Source organism: Cebus imitator, unplaced genomic scaffold, assembly GCF_001604975.1.
Source record: "Cebus imitator isolate Cc_AM_T3 unplaced genomic scaffold, Cebus_imitator-1.0 Scaffold138, whole genome shotgun sequence".
NCBI classification, from domain to species: domain Eukaryota; kingdom Metazoa; phylum Chordata; class Mammalia; order Primates; family Cebidae; genus Cebus; species Cebus imitator.
This window is the reverse complement of record NW_016107453.1, coordinates 3,277,248-3,293,760: the sequence shown is the minus strand read 5'-3', so window position 1 is coordinate 3,293,760 and position 16,513 is coordinate 3,277,248. Positions and strand designations below refer to the sequence as shown.

The window sequence follows — 16,513 nt, the reverse complement described above, 5'->3', positions numbered from 1 at the left end:
TCTCCCGGGTTCAAGCAATTCTCCTGCGGCAGTCTCCTGAGTAGCTGGGCCTACAGGCATGCGCCACGATGCCCAGCTAATTTTTGTATTTTTAGTAGAAGGTTTCACCACGTTGGCCAGGATGGTCTTGATCTCTTGACCTCATGATCCGCCCGCCTCGGCCTCCCAAAGTGCTGGGATTACAGGCGTGAGCCACTGTGCCTGGCCAGAAAATAAGATTTATATAATTTAATTCTGTACTATCATAGTAATGAATTAAAAAGAATTGGATCTTGTGTTTTTTCTGTTTTTTTGGGGGGGTGTCAATTTTTCACTCGGTTGTAGAGATTTCACTTACTACATCATTGGAAATTTGCCTTACTTGAAAATGACTATTTGGAGAAAGATCTGTGAAACATAACCCATGTAATAATTCAAACTGTTATCTAAATGGGGAAAATATCTAAAATATTTTGCCCAAATTATTCTAGTAGCCACTAGATGTCTCTGTTGTCTCAAGTTTAGGAAGTCAGACCTTGTCCAAGAAGAAACTGGAAAGATCTCTCTCTAGTTTTTATTTCTTTTAGAAAGATCCCCACTTGAGGATAGCTTGAGTCTGGGAAGCAGAGGTTGCAGTGAGCTGAGGTTATGCCACTGCACTCAAACCTGGGTGACAGAGCCAGACCCTGTCTCAAAAAGAACAAGAAATATCCAAATCTCCATCAATCTTTCATTGAATCAACCTAGAAAAATATGTGCCTTCTTTGATAGGTCACTACAAAGAGATGTGGTTTATCACTTAGTGTGATGAAGTATTTATGGCATTCATTTCCAATGGAACTTTTTCAGAATTTTTAAATTATAATTTATGTCGTTGTTTGTCACCTGTACCTCGGTACAAAGATATCAATTTTTGCATCTTTGTATTTGTATATCTAAGGGGAAAAATCAAATCACAGAAGCAGCATTAATCTAGTTGTTAAATTGATTAGTTTTCTCTTCAGGACTGTCACTTATTTTTATGACTTACGCTAGTTTTATTTGCTGATGATATATTTCAAGAGCTCCTTATTGGGCTTTTACATCAATTTCTTAAAATATTGTTAATCTCTAAAAAATTGCAGCGGATTGAGGCTTTTGTATATAAGAGTTTTGTTCTTATTTTATATTCAGAAGTTAGGAAAATGGCCTTGCTTCCCCTTTTCGGTTAAGCTGGGATTGGGTTAGGGTACAGAATTATACAGCAGCATTTATGATTATTGAGTCTGAAACTTGAACTGAGCTGTGGGCAGATAAACCAGAATAACCCACTAAATAATACTAATTAGATGAATCCCGAAATAAACAGAATTTTTCTTCAGAAAACTTTAAATGTTCCTAAATCATGGGTTAACTTTTTTTTTTAAAAAAAAAAAAAAAAAAAGCTCCTAGCAAATCAGATTGAACTAAAAAAAGTTGTACATATACATGTGTGTTTTTGTGTCTGTTTTATAAAGCTTTACTGAGATACTGCACATACCATAAAATTTACCCACTTAGCACATAGAATTTGGTGTTTTAGTATACAGTCATCCCTTGATATCTGCAGGGGATTATTTCCAGGCTCCCTCCCATGTCCCCCACCCCAGTGAATACCCAAGTTGCTTATATAAAATGGCATAGTATTTGCATCTAACCTGTGCACATCCTCCTGTATACTACTTAAAATCATCTCTAGATTAGTTATCACTGATACAATGTAAATGCTATTGAAATAGTTGTTATACTGTATTTTTAAAATTTATAGTGTTTTTATTGTTGTACTAGGTTTTTAAACATCACCTTTTTGTCCCTCAAATATTTTCAGTCTGCGATTGGTTGAATTTTCAGATATGAAACCCATGAATATGGAGGGCTGACTATATTTACAGAGTTGTGCAGTTATTACTACTACCTTATTTAAAAGCATTTTCAACATCTCATTGTACTTGATAGCAGTCACTTCCCATTTCCTTTCAAACCCCACAGCTCCTGAAAACCATTAAATTGTGTTCTGTCTCTATGCATCTGCCTGTTCTGGACATTTCACATATCTGGTCTTTAGTGTCTAGCTTTTATTTCACTTAGTATATTGTTTTCTATTTTTGTCAAATTGTAGCATGTATCATAAGTATTGCATTTCCTTTTGTGGCTGAATAATACTCTGTTTTATAGATATACCATATTTTGTTTATCTATTTATTAATGGACATTTAGGCTTGTTTCCATTTCTTTGCTATTGTGAATAAAGCTGCTGTGAACATTCATGTATAAGCTTTTGTGTTGAAATATGTTTTCATTTCACTTGGGTTGTATATCTTGGAGTGGAATTGTTGGGTCATATATGTGTGTTTCTTAAAGCCCATTGATATTGCTGATTATTTTTTTAAAAATCTCCAACATTTATTTTGAAAAAAATTAAACTACAATGAAATTGGAAGAATAATTCAATGAAAAGTTACATACTCTTTTAGATCAACATATTTTTAACGTATTGCTACATTTGCACATACTTTCTCTGTATTTACTTTTTTTCTGCTGACCTACTTGAAAGTAAGTTGCAGACATTATGATGCTTTACCAAAAGTATTTAAGCATATATATCCTAAGATCAAGGATATGTTTCTACATAAGCATAATACAATTTTTATACTCAAGAAATTTAATTTTGATGCAATAATACCTAATTTTTATTTAGATACTTTCAGTTGTCCCAGTAATATCTTTATAGTTTTATTTTCTTCTCTATTGAAGATCCAATCAAGAATCATGTTTGTATTTGTTTGCTATATTTCTTTAGTTTCTTTAACCTATAATTCCTATACTTTTCTTTTCTTTCTTGTCATTGTTTTGGCCAGCTGCTTTTAGCCTGTCATACAATTTGACGTTGTCTGATTGTTTCCTCATTAGATTCTGGTTAATTTTCAGCAAGAGTACTTACTGCACAAGTTGTTATGTGTTCTCAATGTCTTATCTCAGGAGCCATATAATGTTATTGTATTATTTTACAGGTTGAGTATCCCTTATCCAAAATGCTTGGGACAGTAGTGTTTCTGATTTCAGATTTTTTCAGATTTTGGAATATTTTTGTTACACATACTGGTAGAACATCCCAGATCCGAAAATGTGAAATGCTCCAGGAGCATTTCCTTTATACATCATGTTGGTGCTCAACAAGTTTTAGATTATGGAGCATTTTGGATTTTGGATTTTCAGATTTGGGATGCTCATCCTTCATTGGTGATGTTAAGTTTGATGGTAAGGGTACTTTGGTCAACATATTTTAAAAATCAATCCCAAATCCTATGATTTGATCCTTGTATTTAAGTATTCATAGTGTTCAGAAAATGGTGTGTTTTACACAAGAAAGGATAAATGCTTGAGGGGATGACTACCCCACTTACCCTATTACATATTATATGCCTATAAAATACCTCACATGCCCCATAAATATCTACTGTGTACCCACAAAAATTAAAAATACAAAATTTTAAAAAAAGAAAATAGTGTCTTTGTACCATGAGGAGATAAGTGATATAGTGGAAGAAATCATTTTAAAACCAATACAGATACCAAAGAACTGCAAAGTGAATGTGAAAAATGCAAGCTGTGTTATTAGGGAAAGCAGGAGTTGTAAAGCACGGGTCTCACATAGGTTAGGTACCTGTCATGCTTCCAGTGGCGGCTCGTTTTCCTGTTTTTAAAAGAGAAACCAGAAATCCGTATTTTTATGTGAAATTGCCTGATTGAAAAAACAACTCTGAGAAGACCCCCAAGACCTTTTGGACTATTAGTTTGTGCTCTCTGTCTTAAAGGGTCATCGGAGTTTTTGATACAGGGTGAGGTCAGCCACAAAAATGGGATTAGTTTTAAATAGAAATTTGAAAGGTTAAGGACAATGGTGTGGAAGGAATGTGTGGAAGACTTGGGAGGAGGGTGAGCGAGCCATCTGTGGGAATGGTGAATAGATTTTCTTGTCTAAGATACTTTAAACCAAGATGAGTGTATTGTAATACAGGGAGACAGTTTGAGAAAGGTATTAGAAACATATGTTATAATAATGAGGGAATAGAGAGAATATCTGCTAGTTTATAAGGAAAGGAAATTCGTTATACTTTGATTTGTTCTTTATACCAATTGTCTTGGTGTATTTGGTTTACTAACAGATTCATTGCTCTCCACTAGCTTCGGGCTCTGTATTCAATGTATCTTCGGAAAACAAAGAGTTTGAATAAATTGCTCTATCACCTGTTCAGGCTTATGCCCGAAAATCCAACCTATGGAGAGACAGCAATTGAGGTCCCAAATAAGGACCCTAAAACATTCTTTACTGAGGAGCTGCAGCTGAGTATTAGAGGTTAGTAAGATACGTGTTTATGTTTTTTGTTAGACACTAGATTCAGACTAGGTTGAATTAAACTTTTCCCTGGGAATGTGGAGAATAACCCCAAAAGTGGGTCCTGGCTATGAGAGTATTGAAATTCATTATTTTCCATATTGTTCTAAATAGGACAAATAATTAGATTTTACCTGTAAGACTATGAGGACATTAATACATTTTTGAAGCTTAGTGTGGTGAGACTATTAACTTTTTACTCTGTAAACAAATATTTGTTATGTAATAACATTTTATAGGCATATAAATAAGGGGAAATTAAGATGAATAAAATTTATTTCATTCTGGAAGCTCACATTTTAGCTGAGAGGATAGATATGCATGTATCTGGTTGTACTACAGTATTGAAAACAATTTACTAAGAATATAAATTTTTTAAATGCCTTGGAGATCCTAGGATGGACTGCATTTTGTGAGTATTAAGTTGGGTATTCCAAGACTTCTGTACAGCAGCTCAGCGAACTCTGGGGAAAGTAAAGGAGACCAAACTCCTTTTCATAATTTATAACACCAGGCATTTTTAATTTTTCCTTCTTTTTAAAACATGTGTATTCTATTTTATTTGTGATCTTTCATGGTAAATATAGAATTCTGTTTCTAGGTAGATTTTTCAGTGTTAATTGGGATTTTCACTTTCTAAAAAAATTATTTTGCCATTCTTATGGTTAATTTTGAATGTGTGAAACGATGCTCATACTCCAGAGTTCTGGTTTCTCTGGTTTTGTTTTATGAGCTATAGCACTTATTGTTGAGGAATTATGGATCGCTTTCTAAGGAAAATACTAATATTAGTTTGTTTATAAGAAATATATGTTACTAATCAAGAATTTGCTTTCTTCCTCAGAAACTGCAACTCTTCCATACCACATTCCACACTTGGCTTGTTCAGTCTATCATATGACATTAAAAGACTTGCCTGCTATGGTTAGGTTGTGGTGGAATAGCAGTGAGAAGCGTGTTTTCAATATTGTGGATAGATTTACAAGCAAGTATGTCAGCAATGTGCTTTCTTTTCAAGAAATATCTTCTGTACAAACAAGTACACAACTATTTAATGGCATGACGGTTAGTATTGTCTTGACTTTCTCTAGAAAAGTTGTTTTAATATTGGGTATGTCTATCGTGAATATCATAACAGACTGTAGTTCTTGACTCAATTTATAGAAATTGGTGACCAGTAGTGGTGGCTCATGCCTGTAATCCCAACACTTTGGGAGGCCAAGGTGGGAAATCACTTGAGCCCAGGAGTTCAAGACCAGCCTATTTTATTTTCTAATTTGTGTATCAAATCTCAACATTACTTCATGCATGGATTGAAACTGTGATATAATTTTATTACATACTGTATTAGCCTATTCTCACATTGCTATAAAGGAATGCCTGAGATTGGGTAATGTATAAAGAAAAGAGGTTTAGGCCAGGTGCAATGACTCATGCTTGTAATCCCAGCACTTTGGGAGGCTGAGGTGGGTGGATCACTTGAGGTCAGGAGTTTGAAACCAGCCTGGGCAACATGGTGAAACCTTGCCTCTACTAAAAAAAAATACAAAAGTTAGCCAGGTATGGTGGCGAGTGCCTGTAATCCCAGTTACTCAGAAATTTATAATCATGGCAGAAGGCAAACAGGAGTCAGCACATCACATGGCCAGAGCAGGAGAGAGAGAGGTGGGAGGTGTCACACATTTTTAAACAACCATATTTCATGACAACTCACTCACTATTACCAGACTAGCACCCACGGGAAATCCACCCCCATGATCCAATCACTTCCTACTAGGTCCCACCTCCAACATTTGGGATTACAATTCAACATGAGATTCAGGCGGGGATGCAGCTCCAAACCATTTCAGCCACCAAATAGTTTTTGAGCATTCATTAGTTCATTCAAAATCTGTATTGGAATACTTACAGATGCCAAGCACTGTAAGTGCATTTCCAGGGAAATGAAGTTTAGTAGCACCAGATTCTTGTCCTGTAATGACTCACAGTTTAATAAAGGGAAAAGAGCAATACTGATAATGATTTTTGCATTGAGAAGTAGCATACTAAGAGAAAGAATGCTTCATGATCTGAGTGGGACAGATTCATCTGGCTGAGGGGATTAGGTGAGATTTTATGGAAGAAAATCACATTGAGGTAGGCAGGATTTTGTTATAGGGAAAATGAAGGGAAAGGCACTATAGAGGAAATGCTATTGCAAAAGCAAAGAGCACAGAAATGAGAATGTCATTTCAGTGATTGTCCAAGAAATGATAAATAACGCAGTGTTCCAACCCAGATAATGAGTGCGAGTCCCAAAGGTGAATAGACCACTCAACAGTGAATTAGAGGTATGTTGGGAAGGGCCTCAAATAACAGTCAAAAGTGGGACAATGCAGCCACTGAACATTTTTCATTCAGGCAATAGCATGGTCAGAGTTATAATCTGTGCAGTTGCTCTGACCACCGTCTATAGCATGAGCTTTTGGCAGATGGTTTGGATTCAAATGAATGGTTAGAGGAGACTTGGGGTATACATTAGGAGCCAAGGACTTAGGACCAGAGTGAGGCCGTATCAGTGGGAATATAAAAGAGGAGGGATGTGAGATATTTTGTGCTAGTGATTTAGCCAAACTTACCATTAGTTATATCTAGGATAAGGCAGAAGCAGAAATTTAAAATGATGCTGTTATGATTTTTAGCCTGGGAGTAGGAAATTCAGAAGACGAAGTTTGTAAAGGATGATAATGTGTGTGTTTTATGTTGAGTTTGCAATGTTTGAAAACCAAACAAATAACTATAAATGCTCTGGCATTTGATGGTTGGCTCCAAAGCTCAGGAGGATAATATGGTAGAGGAAGACTTGTTAGACATAGAAGTGACATTTGATACTCTGAGCGTGGAAGAGAAGGGATAATAACCCATTCTGTCATTTATCTATTCAAGGATTATTGAGCTATTGTGTGACAAATATAATATAATAAAACCTTTTTTTAATGAGCAGTTAATTGCTTTTTAAAACAAACTTTGAATATCATGAAATTGCTGTAAAAACATACCAGGCAAATATTTAAACCTATTTCTTAATTATCTTATGTCAGATAAGTGAATGTGTTTACCTTCATTGTCCTTGAATGAAGCCTTTAGCTTTTAATAGTCAACCTATCAAAATGTTTTCTGGATGAAAGAAAGGAATTGGCCGGGCGCGGTGGTTCAAGCCTGTAATCCCAGAACTTTGGGAGGCCGAGGTGGGTGGATCACGAGGTCAAGAGATCAAGACCATCCTAGTCAACATGGTGAAACCCCGTCTCTACTAAAACTACAAAAAATTAGCTGGGCATGGTGGCGCGTGCCTGTAGTCCCAGCTACTCAGGAGGCTGAGGCAGGAGAATTGCCTGAACCCAGGAGGCGGAGGTTGCGGTGAGCCGAGATCGTGCCATTGCACTCCAGCCTGGGTAACAAGAGCAAAACTCCGTCTCAAAAAAAAAAACAGAAAGGAATTTAGCAAACAAAATATCCTTTGTTGTGTTGTAGGTTAAAGCTCGAGCTACTACTCGAGAGGTAATGGCTACTTACACTATTGAGGACATAGTTATTGAACTTATAATACAACTGCCCTCAAATTATCCACTGGGTTCAATAACCGTAGAAAGTGGGAAAAGAGTAGGAGTGGCTGTTCAGCAGTGGCGGAACTGGATGCTGCAGTTAAGCACTTACCTCACCCATCAGGTAAGTTTCTGTTTACACATTTGGCTTTACAAACTCGAAAAAGAGGATCAACTTAAAAGGGCATTTAAACATAAAATATATCTTTTCTGCTTAAGATAAAACAGATACTAAATTTCCTTAGATAAACACAGACATATCCCTAAATGGATTAAACCTGCCCTTCTGTTTTAATTTTTACGGTTCTGTAATTTATTTTCTGGTGTTTGAGAGGGATTGACTGTATTTCATTAACATTGTAGAAGATGTAGAACAATATGTGGTATTAAGGAAATTGAGAGAGGATCTTCTGAAAAATACTGGAGATGAAAGCCTTCTGAGCTACTTTAACTTTTATTCTTACATTTCAACTCCTCTTTGGTTAGAGAAGCCCCAGTACTCTGAAAAACTTTTGACCTCTAAATACATTTTAAATCTTCAGTTCTGTTTGCATACTGTGTCTCAGGCATTCTACAGTAAATAAAAACTTTTTTTTTTTGAGATGGAGTTTCGCTTTGGTTGCCCAACCTGAAGTGCAGTGGCACAATCTCGGCTCAATGCAACCTCTGCCTCCTGGTTCAAGCGATTCTTCTGCCTCAGCTTCCCGATTAGCTGGGATTACAGGCACCCACCACCACACCCGGCTAATTTTTTGTGTTTTTAGTCGAGATGGGGTTTCACCATGTTGGCCATGATAGTCAACCAACTCCTGACCTCAGGTGATCCACCTGCCTTGGCTTCCCAGAGTGCTGGGATTACAGGTGTCAGTTACCATACCCAGCCAGGAAAAACTATTTTAAAACAAAAATGCTCATCAATATTATAGAACTGGAACAAATCATTTGAAATCAGATAATTTCATCATTTTCCGTTAAACATTAGATGAACTAACCTAAATGATTTAATTATTGAGAGAGTTTTATCAAGCAATGAGCTGAGACTATAACACTTTAAGTATTGGTCCGGAAGCCTTTAAAGTATGTCTTTAATGGAGAAAAATTACATCTGCTTCCTAAAACTTGGGAGGTTATTTTAAAAACCAACATTCATGAAAGGAGATATGAACATAGCCAAGCAGATTCTCTTCTTTCAGAATTGTAATTCAACTTTAAAATTTGTGAAATTGAATAAAAATAAAATTGGTGGTCATCAATGTATAGTGACTTATTTTTCTTCTTGTTAACAGAATGGAAGTATTATGGAAGGCTTAGCTTTATGGAAAAATAATGTAGACAAACGTTTTGAGGGTGTTGAAGATTGCATGATCTGTTTCTCAGTCATTCACGGTTTCAACTATTCCCTTCCCAAAAAAGCCTGTAGAACATGCAAGAAAAAATTCCATTCAGCCTGCTTGGTAAGTCTAAAGAGAAATTAATACACTTATATTTGATGTATTTTATACACACACATATGCACACGCACACACACACAATGTCTAACTTTGGTAGAGAAAATATATGTTAAACTTAATTGTAGCTAATAAGAGATATATTAAAAAGTGATTTTTAAAAACCTACAAAAGATAATTCACAATTTATTGAGACTGGTAGAATCAAGGCCCTCTAATAAATGGGTGTTTCTAGTGACCTCTTACCACTCAAGAAGTAGAAGGTCTTATGAGATCTAGACCATGAAGGAGACTACAGGAATTGGTACTGGAAGCCATCTGGCATCAGAGCCCTGTGCTTTTTTAAAACTTACTGAAAAAGAAGTTGCCATTTGTTCATTTGTTTCACAGGAGATCTTATATCTTAGTGGTTGTGTACATGAGCCTAAGTAGAAAGAACTTAGTGTAGCTTTCGGAAGTAATACTCATTTGTGTTGATTTTGGAGATTAACAGAAAGAGCAAAAATGTTAGTATTCTTCCCTTTTTACTTTATCATCTGAAGGTTACTTTAGATGTATATGTACTTTTTGATATATATAAGAGGATAACTTTAAAAAGTTCTTTTAATATTTAAAACCTTTTCTTTTTCAGTACAAATGGTTTACATCTAGCAACAAATCCACTTGTCCACTCTGTCGTGAGACGTTTTTCTGAGATTTTTCTTCATTGGAGGTGATCCCTGAAGTATGTCAGGCAAAGGCATTGGATTTGGATCCATCTTAAAGTATGGATGTGGGGAAGCCAGTGAGCATTACTTTTAAATAGGACCTTCTCTGGAAAAGTATTTTGGTTAGCGTAATAATCTTAAAATCAGGTTTACTTAACTTTAGATTGCTTTGTAATTGTTTGGGAACTTTCTTTTACAAAAGAATATTACATATTTGAGAGAAAATATTTATATTAATGGTTTAATCTCTTTGTATATTTAAAAATAAATAAGAAACCCCCCTAAATTACAGAATTGGAATTTGTGAAAAGATTGTACAGCTATATTATTGATAATCCCATTCTGTTTGTTGATCTGTGTTTTCAGATAGTCCAAGTGAAGCAAAATGAACTGAGAGAGCTGATTTACATCTATAGGTATTTTAAGAGTTATTTATTAGTTATGACAGTAAATTAGTAGTATTCTGATATTTGTAGATTATTTTAATGATAAAAATGACACTAAGCTATTAATATAGCTTGTCTTAATCTATTTGGAAGCATGCTCTGAAATCCTGTATAAAAGAGTGTAAACTGAACTTTAAGGTGCCTCCATTTATCAAGGGTTGTGAAATTCAGAAAATTAAATTCTTGATGCTGACCTTTTGCTTGTGGAAGAATTATTTCTATGTAGTAGTGAAATTTGAATTGTAAACTTGTCAGTTTATTACTCAGTTTAAGTGAGTCTCTAGAGGGTGAGAATTTGAGAGAAATGGCAGTTTATTCATTCATGAAGCAGCATGGTAGTTATGCTTCTATTGAGGGGGAGAAATAAATGAGTATTGCTGAAACTTAAAAATCAGTGGAAAATTGCTTATAGCTATTACTGGATAGTGAATTAAAGAAAAAAAAAATCAGTGGAAAAAACAAAACATTTAAAAATGTTGTAAGAGGCTTTCAATTTTGTAAGCAAACTTAACTTTTCTTACCAGGCAAAGTTACAGTAAATAAGAGATTTGGGGGAGCAAATGTTTTCAGCCTTCAAAAATGAAAGTTATGGATTTTAGCACTAAGCAAAATTCAGTATAATAGGCTGATGTGGAATAAGTGAAAACCTGTCTTTTGACATTCCTAAAAATTGTGCCCAAATTATAAAAGTGTGGAAGTTTAGAACTTGGAATAATTTTATTGCAGTCTTCCATTACATGGAAACAGCGTATTGCATATTTAGGTTACTTGAGAGATCAGCTAATCTTCTCTGTTGCATATGTTTAATTGGCAAAAAGCAATTCATGAAAAATAAAATTACTGCTTTCCATCTACTGGGTAAAATGACTATTGAAATAGTATGAATGTGATCAGAGGATTATAGTTGAGAGTGAAGTACTATGTGTGAGTTATAGATCTCTTGAGTTATATTTATAGATGCAGTGTCCTGCCCAGTTTTGTTTGCCTTCTACATTTTTCTGTAAAATATTTATTACTTCTAGCCCTGGGGCTCTGAGAGTCAGTAAATGAAGTACAGATAGCAAAATTTTACTACCTCGTTAACCCCTTTCTTAAAATATTCTCTTTCTAGGTCTCTCTCTGACATAGCAATCCCAAAGGATTGTGTTACTTCCCTGTGAAAGTTATATACTTTTCCTTTAAAATGGCTTTATAATAAGGCTGTTTAAAACCTTTCCAGTATTGGTACATCGTGGTTTTTGACCCAAACCCCAAGCAGAAAAGAAAATGGAATAATGGAGCATTGTTTTTCCACATTAGTATTAGAGCATCAGATTCTTGGTGAAACACTATAAGTAGTTATAATTAAATAACTGCTCTTCATACTTAGGACTCTTAATACATTTCTTTAAGACTTGTAAGTATAATTGTAAAGCTGTTAACTGTTTATATGCTAAAGGAAAAGCTTTCCAAAATGAGACTGAAATTCAGGGTACCACATTAAAGTTTTATCTGTATAGCTTTGACAATTCTAACAAAAAGGATAGCAGCCCTTAAACTTTTAGCATAAGGACATTTTAAAATTGCATGAGATTAGCAACATTAGCAAAATTCTTAATTTAAAACCCAAAGTAAACTGCAAATTTTAAAATTTATTTTTTACTCTTATCACATGCTGTAATGTATGTACCTAAGTTTCTGTGGCTTAAATAATATGTTATTATTTGATACATTTTTGTGGTGCAAGTAATTAATGTTATTATTTGATTGTTATACCATATGTGCCCATTAAAATTCTTTTTAATTAAAAAAAATTCAAATATACAGAAAAATAATAATTTAAATGCCCTTGTACTCTTCACATACTATTTTGCCATATTTGCTTCTGATTTTTAAAGAAATAAAATGTTACTCTTTTGTACTTCTCCCTGGCGCCATCCTCCTCTTCTCTGTAGAGCAAACCTACTATTCTGAAGTTGATGCGACTCCTTCCTATTTAAGATTTTATACTTTACCATGTGTTTTTATTTGGAAGCAATATATAATAGTTAACAAAAGTTATATTAATGGTGTTTTACTGTATGTAATCTTTTGTAACCTCATTTTTCACTTAATATGTTGTTTAGTGTCATATCAGTTTACTTACAATAAATGATATGACACTAAAGAACATATTAAGTGAAAAATTAATGATTGTCTGAATTGTTATTTTTTGCCATTTTGAACAGTGCTGCATGTCTACATTCTTGATAATGTCACCTCATGCAGATGTGCTAGATACTCATTTACAAATGGAATTTCAGCCCGGCATGGTGGCTTATGGCTGTAATCCCAGCACTTTGGGAGGTCGAGGCAGTAGGATCACCTGAAGTCAGGAATTCGAGACCAGCCTGGCCAACATGATGAAATCCCGTCTCTGCTAAAAATACAAAAAAATTAGCCAGGCTTGGTGGTACACACCTGTGATCCCAGATATTAGGGAGGCTGAGGCAGGAGAATTACTTGAACCCGGGAGGCAGAGGCTGCGATGAGCCCAGACCATGTCACTGCACTGTAGCTTGCGCGACAGAGCAAGACTCTGTCTGAAAATATATACATATATATGTATATATACACATAAAAAGATGGAATTTCGGGTAGTAGGATGTGTATACGCTGTCACTTTAGATGTTATCAAATTGCCCTCTGAAGTGTTATGCAAGTTTGCTCTCCCAACCTCAGTTTAAGAAAATTCTGGTTTTCCTATCTTATCGAACTTCATCTTATCGAATTTTTTAATTCTGCAGTCTGAAAGCTATGAGATGGTAGCTCTTTGTTTTAACTTATATTTCATTAAGAAGCCTACTTACATTTCATATATTTATTGGTCATTGTTTGACAGGTTTTTGTTCATAATCTATGCCTATTTTTCTGCTGGATTACTTGTGTTCTTACTGATCATAATGCCTTATCTCATAGGACTTCTAATATGTGGCTTAACATTTTCTGTGACTACCTTTAATCTCACAGAATTTTTCAGTTACATTTAATCAGATAATTTTTTCTTTTATGATTGAGCCTTTTTTATGTTAGGTTTTAAAAATTTGTTATTTAACTGAGGTTTTAAAATTTTCATTATATTTTGTTAAAACTTTTAAATTTCAAAATGTGCCTAATGTTCCTGAAATTAATTTTTTTAAATTTTACTTTAAGTTCTGAGATACATGTGCAGAACATGCAGGTATACATGTGCCATAGTGGTTTGCTACACCTATCAACCCGTCATCTAGGTTTCAAGCCCCACATGCATTAGGTATTTGTCCTAATGCGCTCCCTCCCCTTGTCCCCAACCCCCGAACAGGTCCCAGTGTGTGATGTTCCCCTCCCTGTGTTCATGTGTTCTCATTGTTCAGTTCTCACTTATGAGTGAGAAAATGTGATGTCTGGTTTTCTGTTCCTGTGTTAGTATGCTAAGAATGATGGCTTCCAGTTTCATCCATGTCCCTGCAAAGAACATGAACTCATTCTTTTTTATATGTCATATTCCATGGTGTATACGTGCCGCATTTTCCTTATCCAGTCTATCATTGATGGGCATTTGGGTTGGTTCCAAGTCTTTGCTATTATAAATATTACTGCAATAAACATAGCATGTGTATTTATAGTGGAACGGTTTATAATTCTTTGGGTATATACCTAGTAATGGGATTTCTGGTTCTAGATCCTTGAGGAATCGCCACATTGTCTTCCACAGTGGTTGAGCTAATTTACATTCTTACCAACAGTGTAAAAGCTTTCCTTTTTCTCCACAGCTTTGCTAGTATCTATTGTTTCTTGACTTTTTAATCACCATTCTGACTGGCATGAGATGGTATCTTATTGTGGTTTTGATTTGCATTTCTCTAATGATCAGTGATGTTGAGCTTTTTTTTATATGTTTGTCGGCCACATAAATTTCTTCTTTTGAGAAGTGTCTGTTTATATTCTTTGCCCACTTTTTGATGGGATTGTTTTTTCTTGTAAATTTAAGTTTCTTGTAGATTCTGGATATTAGACCTTTGTCAGATGGGTAGCTTGCAAAACGGTTCTCTCATTCGTAGGTTACCTGTTCACTCTGATGACAGTTTCTTTTGCTGTGCAGAAGCTCTTTGGTTAAACTAGATCCCATTTGTCAATTTTAACTTTTGTGCCATTGCTTTTGGCGTTTTCATCATGAAGTCTTTGCCCATGCTTATGTCCTGAATGGTATTGCCTAGGTTTTCTTCTAGGGTTTTTATGCCTTTGGGTTTTACATTTAAATCTTTAATCTATCTTGAGTTAATCTTGGTATAAGGTGTAAGGAAGGGGTCCAGTTTCAGTTTTCTGCATATGGCTAGCCAGTTCTCCCAGCACCATTTATTAAATAGGGAATCCTTTCTTCAATTGCTTTTGTCCTGTTTGTCGAAGATCAGATGATTATAGATGTTGGTGTTATTTATGAGGTTTCTGTTCTGTTCCATTGAGGACCACAATTTTCTAACGCATGCCTTTAAAACGTACAATCTTTTCTATCCAGTGTGACAATTTTTCTTCTTAATTGTAACATTTAGTTCATTTATATAATGTAATTACTAAGATAGTTTATAATTAATTTTCTAATTTTCTCATCTATTTTGTAGCCTTGTAGTATAGTTTGAAGTCAGGTAGCATGATGCCTCCAGCTTTATTCTTTTTGCTTAGAATTGACTTGGCTATGTGGGCTCTCTTTTGGTTCCATATGAAGTTTAAGGTGGTTGTTTCCAGTTCTGTGAAGAGGGTCATAGGTAGCTTGATGGGGATAGCGTCGAATCTATAAATTACTTTGGTCAGTATGGCCATTTTCACAATATTAATTCTTCCTAACCATGAGCATGGAATGTTTTTCCATCTGTTTCTGTCCTCTCTTATTTCCTTGAGCAGTGGTTTGTAGTTCTCCTTGAAGAGGTCTTTTACATCCTTTGTTAGTTGTATTCCTAGGTATTTTATTCTCATTGTAGCAGTTGTGAATGGCAGTTCGTTCTTGATTTGGCTCTCTTTAAGTCTGTTATTGGTGTATAGGAATACTTGTGATTTATGTACATTGATTTTGTATCCTGAGACTTTGCTGAAGTTGCTTATCAGTTTCAGGAGATTTTGGGCTGAGACGATGGGGTCTTCTAAATATACAATCATGTCGTCTGCAAATAGAGACAATTTGACTTCCTCCTTTCCTAATTGAATACACTTTGTTTCTTTTTCATGCTTGATTGCTCTGGCTAGAACTTCCAATACTGTGTTGAATAGGAGTGGTGAGAGAGGGCATCCTTGTCTAGTGCCAGATTTCAAAGGGAATGCTTCCCGTTTTTGCCCATTCAGTATATTGGCTGTGGGTTTGTCATAAATTTATTATTTTGAGATATGTTCCATCAATACCTCGTTTATTGAGAGTTTTTATCATAAAGAGCTGTTGTTGAATTTTGTCAAAGGCCTTCTCTGCATTATTGAGATAATCATATGGTTTTTGTCTTTGGTTCTGTTTATGTGGTGAATTACATTTATAGACGTGCATATGTTGAACCAGCCTTGCATCTCTGGGATGAAGCCTAGTTGATTGTGGTGGATAAGTTTTTTGATGTCCTGTTGCAGTTTGTTTGCCAGTATTTTATTGAAGATTTTTGCATCTATGTTCTTCATGGATATTGGCCTGAAGTTTTATTTTTTTGTTGTCTCTGCTGGGTTTTGGTTTCAAGATGATGTTGGTCTCATAAAATGATCTGGGAAGGATTCCCTCTTTTTGGATTGTTTGGAATAGTTTCAGAAGGAATGGAACCAGCTCCTCTTTGTATGTCTGGTAGAATTTGGCTGTGAACCCATCTAGACCTAGGCTTTTTTTGGTTGTAGGCTATTAATTGCTGCCTCAACTTCAGCCCTTGTTATTGGTCGATTGAGGGTTTCAACTTCTTCCCGGTTTAGGCTTGGG

At 35.1% G+C, this 16,513-nt stretch overlaps 1 protein-coding gene across 1 annotated transcript in view; it reads left to right on the top strand.

Moving 5' to 3' along the window:
• LTN1 (listerin E3 ubiquitin protein ligase 1) overlaps nt 1-12,480 on the top strand; it is a 63,893-nt gene extending 51,413 nt beyond the window's left edge. The window contains exons 26-30 of the mRNA XM_017541920.2: nt 4,183-4,354; nt 5,238-5,458; nt 7,907-8,101; nt 9,264-9,431; nt 10,057-12,480. Coding sequence (XP_017397409.1) covers nt 4,183-4,354; nt 5,238-5,458; nt 7,907-8,101; nt 9,264-9,431; nt 10,057-10,119 — 819 coding nt within the window. The 3' untranslated portion in view covers nt 10,120-12,480. The remainder of the gene's footprint in view (nt 1-4,182; nt 4,355-5,237; nt 5,459-7,906; nt 8,102-9,263; nt 9,432-10,056) is intronic.
• The last annotated feature ends 4,033 nt before the right edge of the window (nt 12,481-16,513 follow it).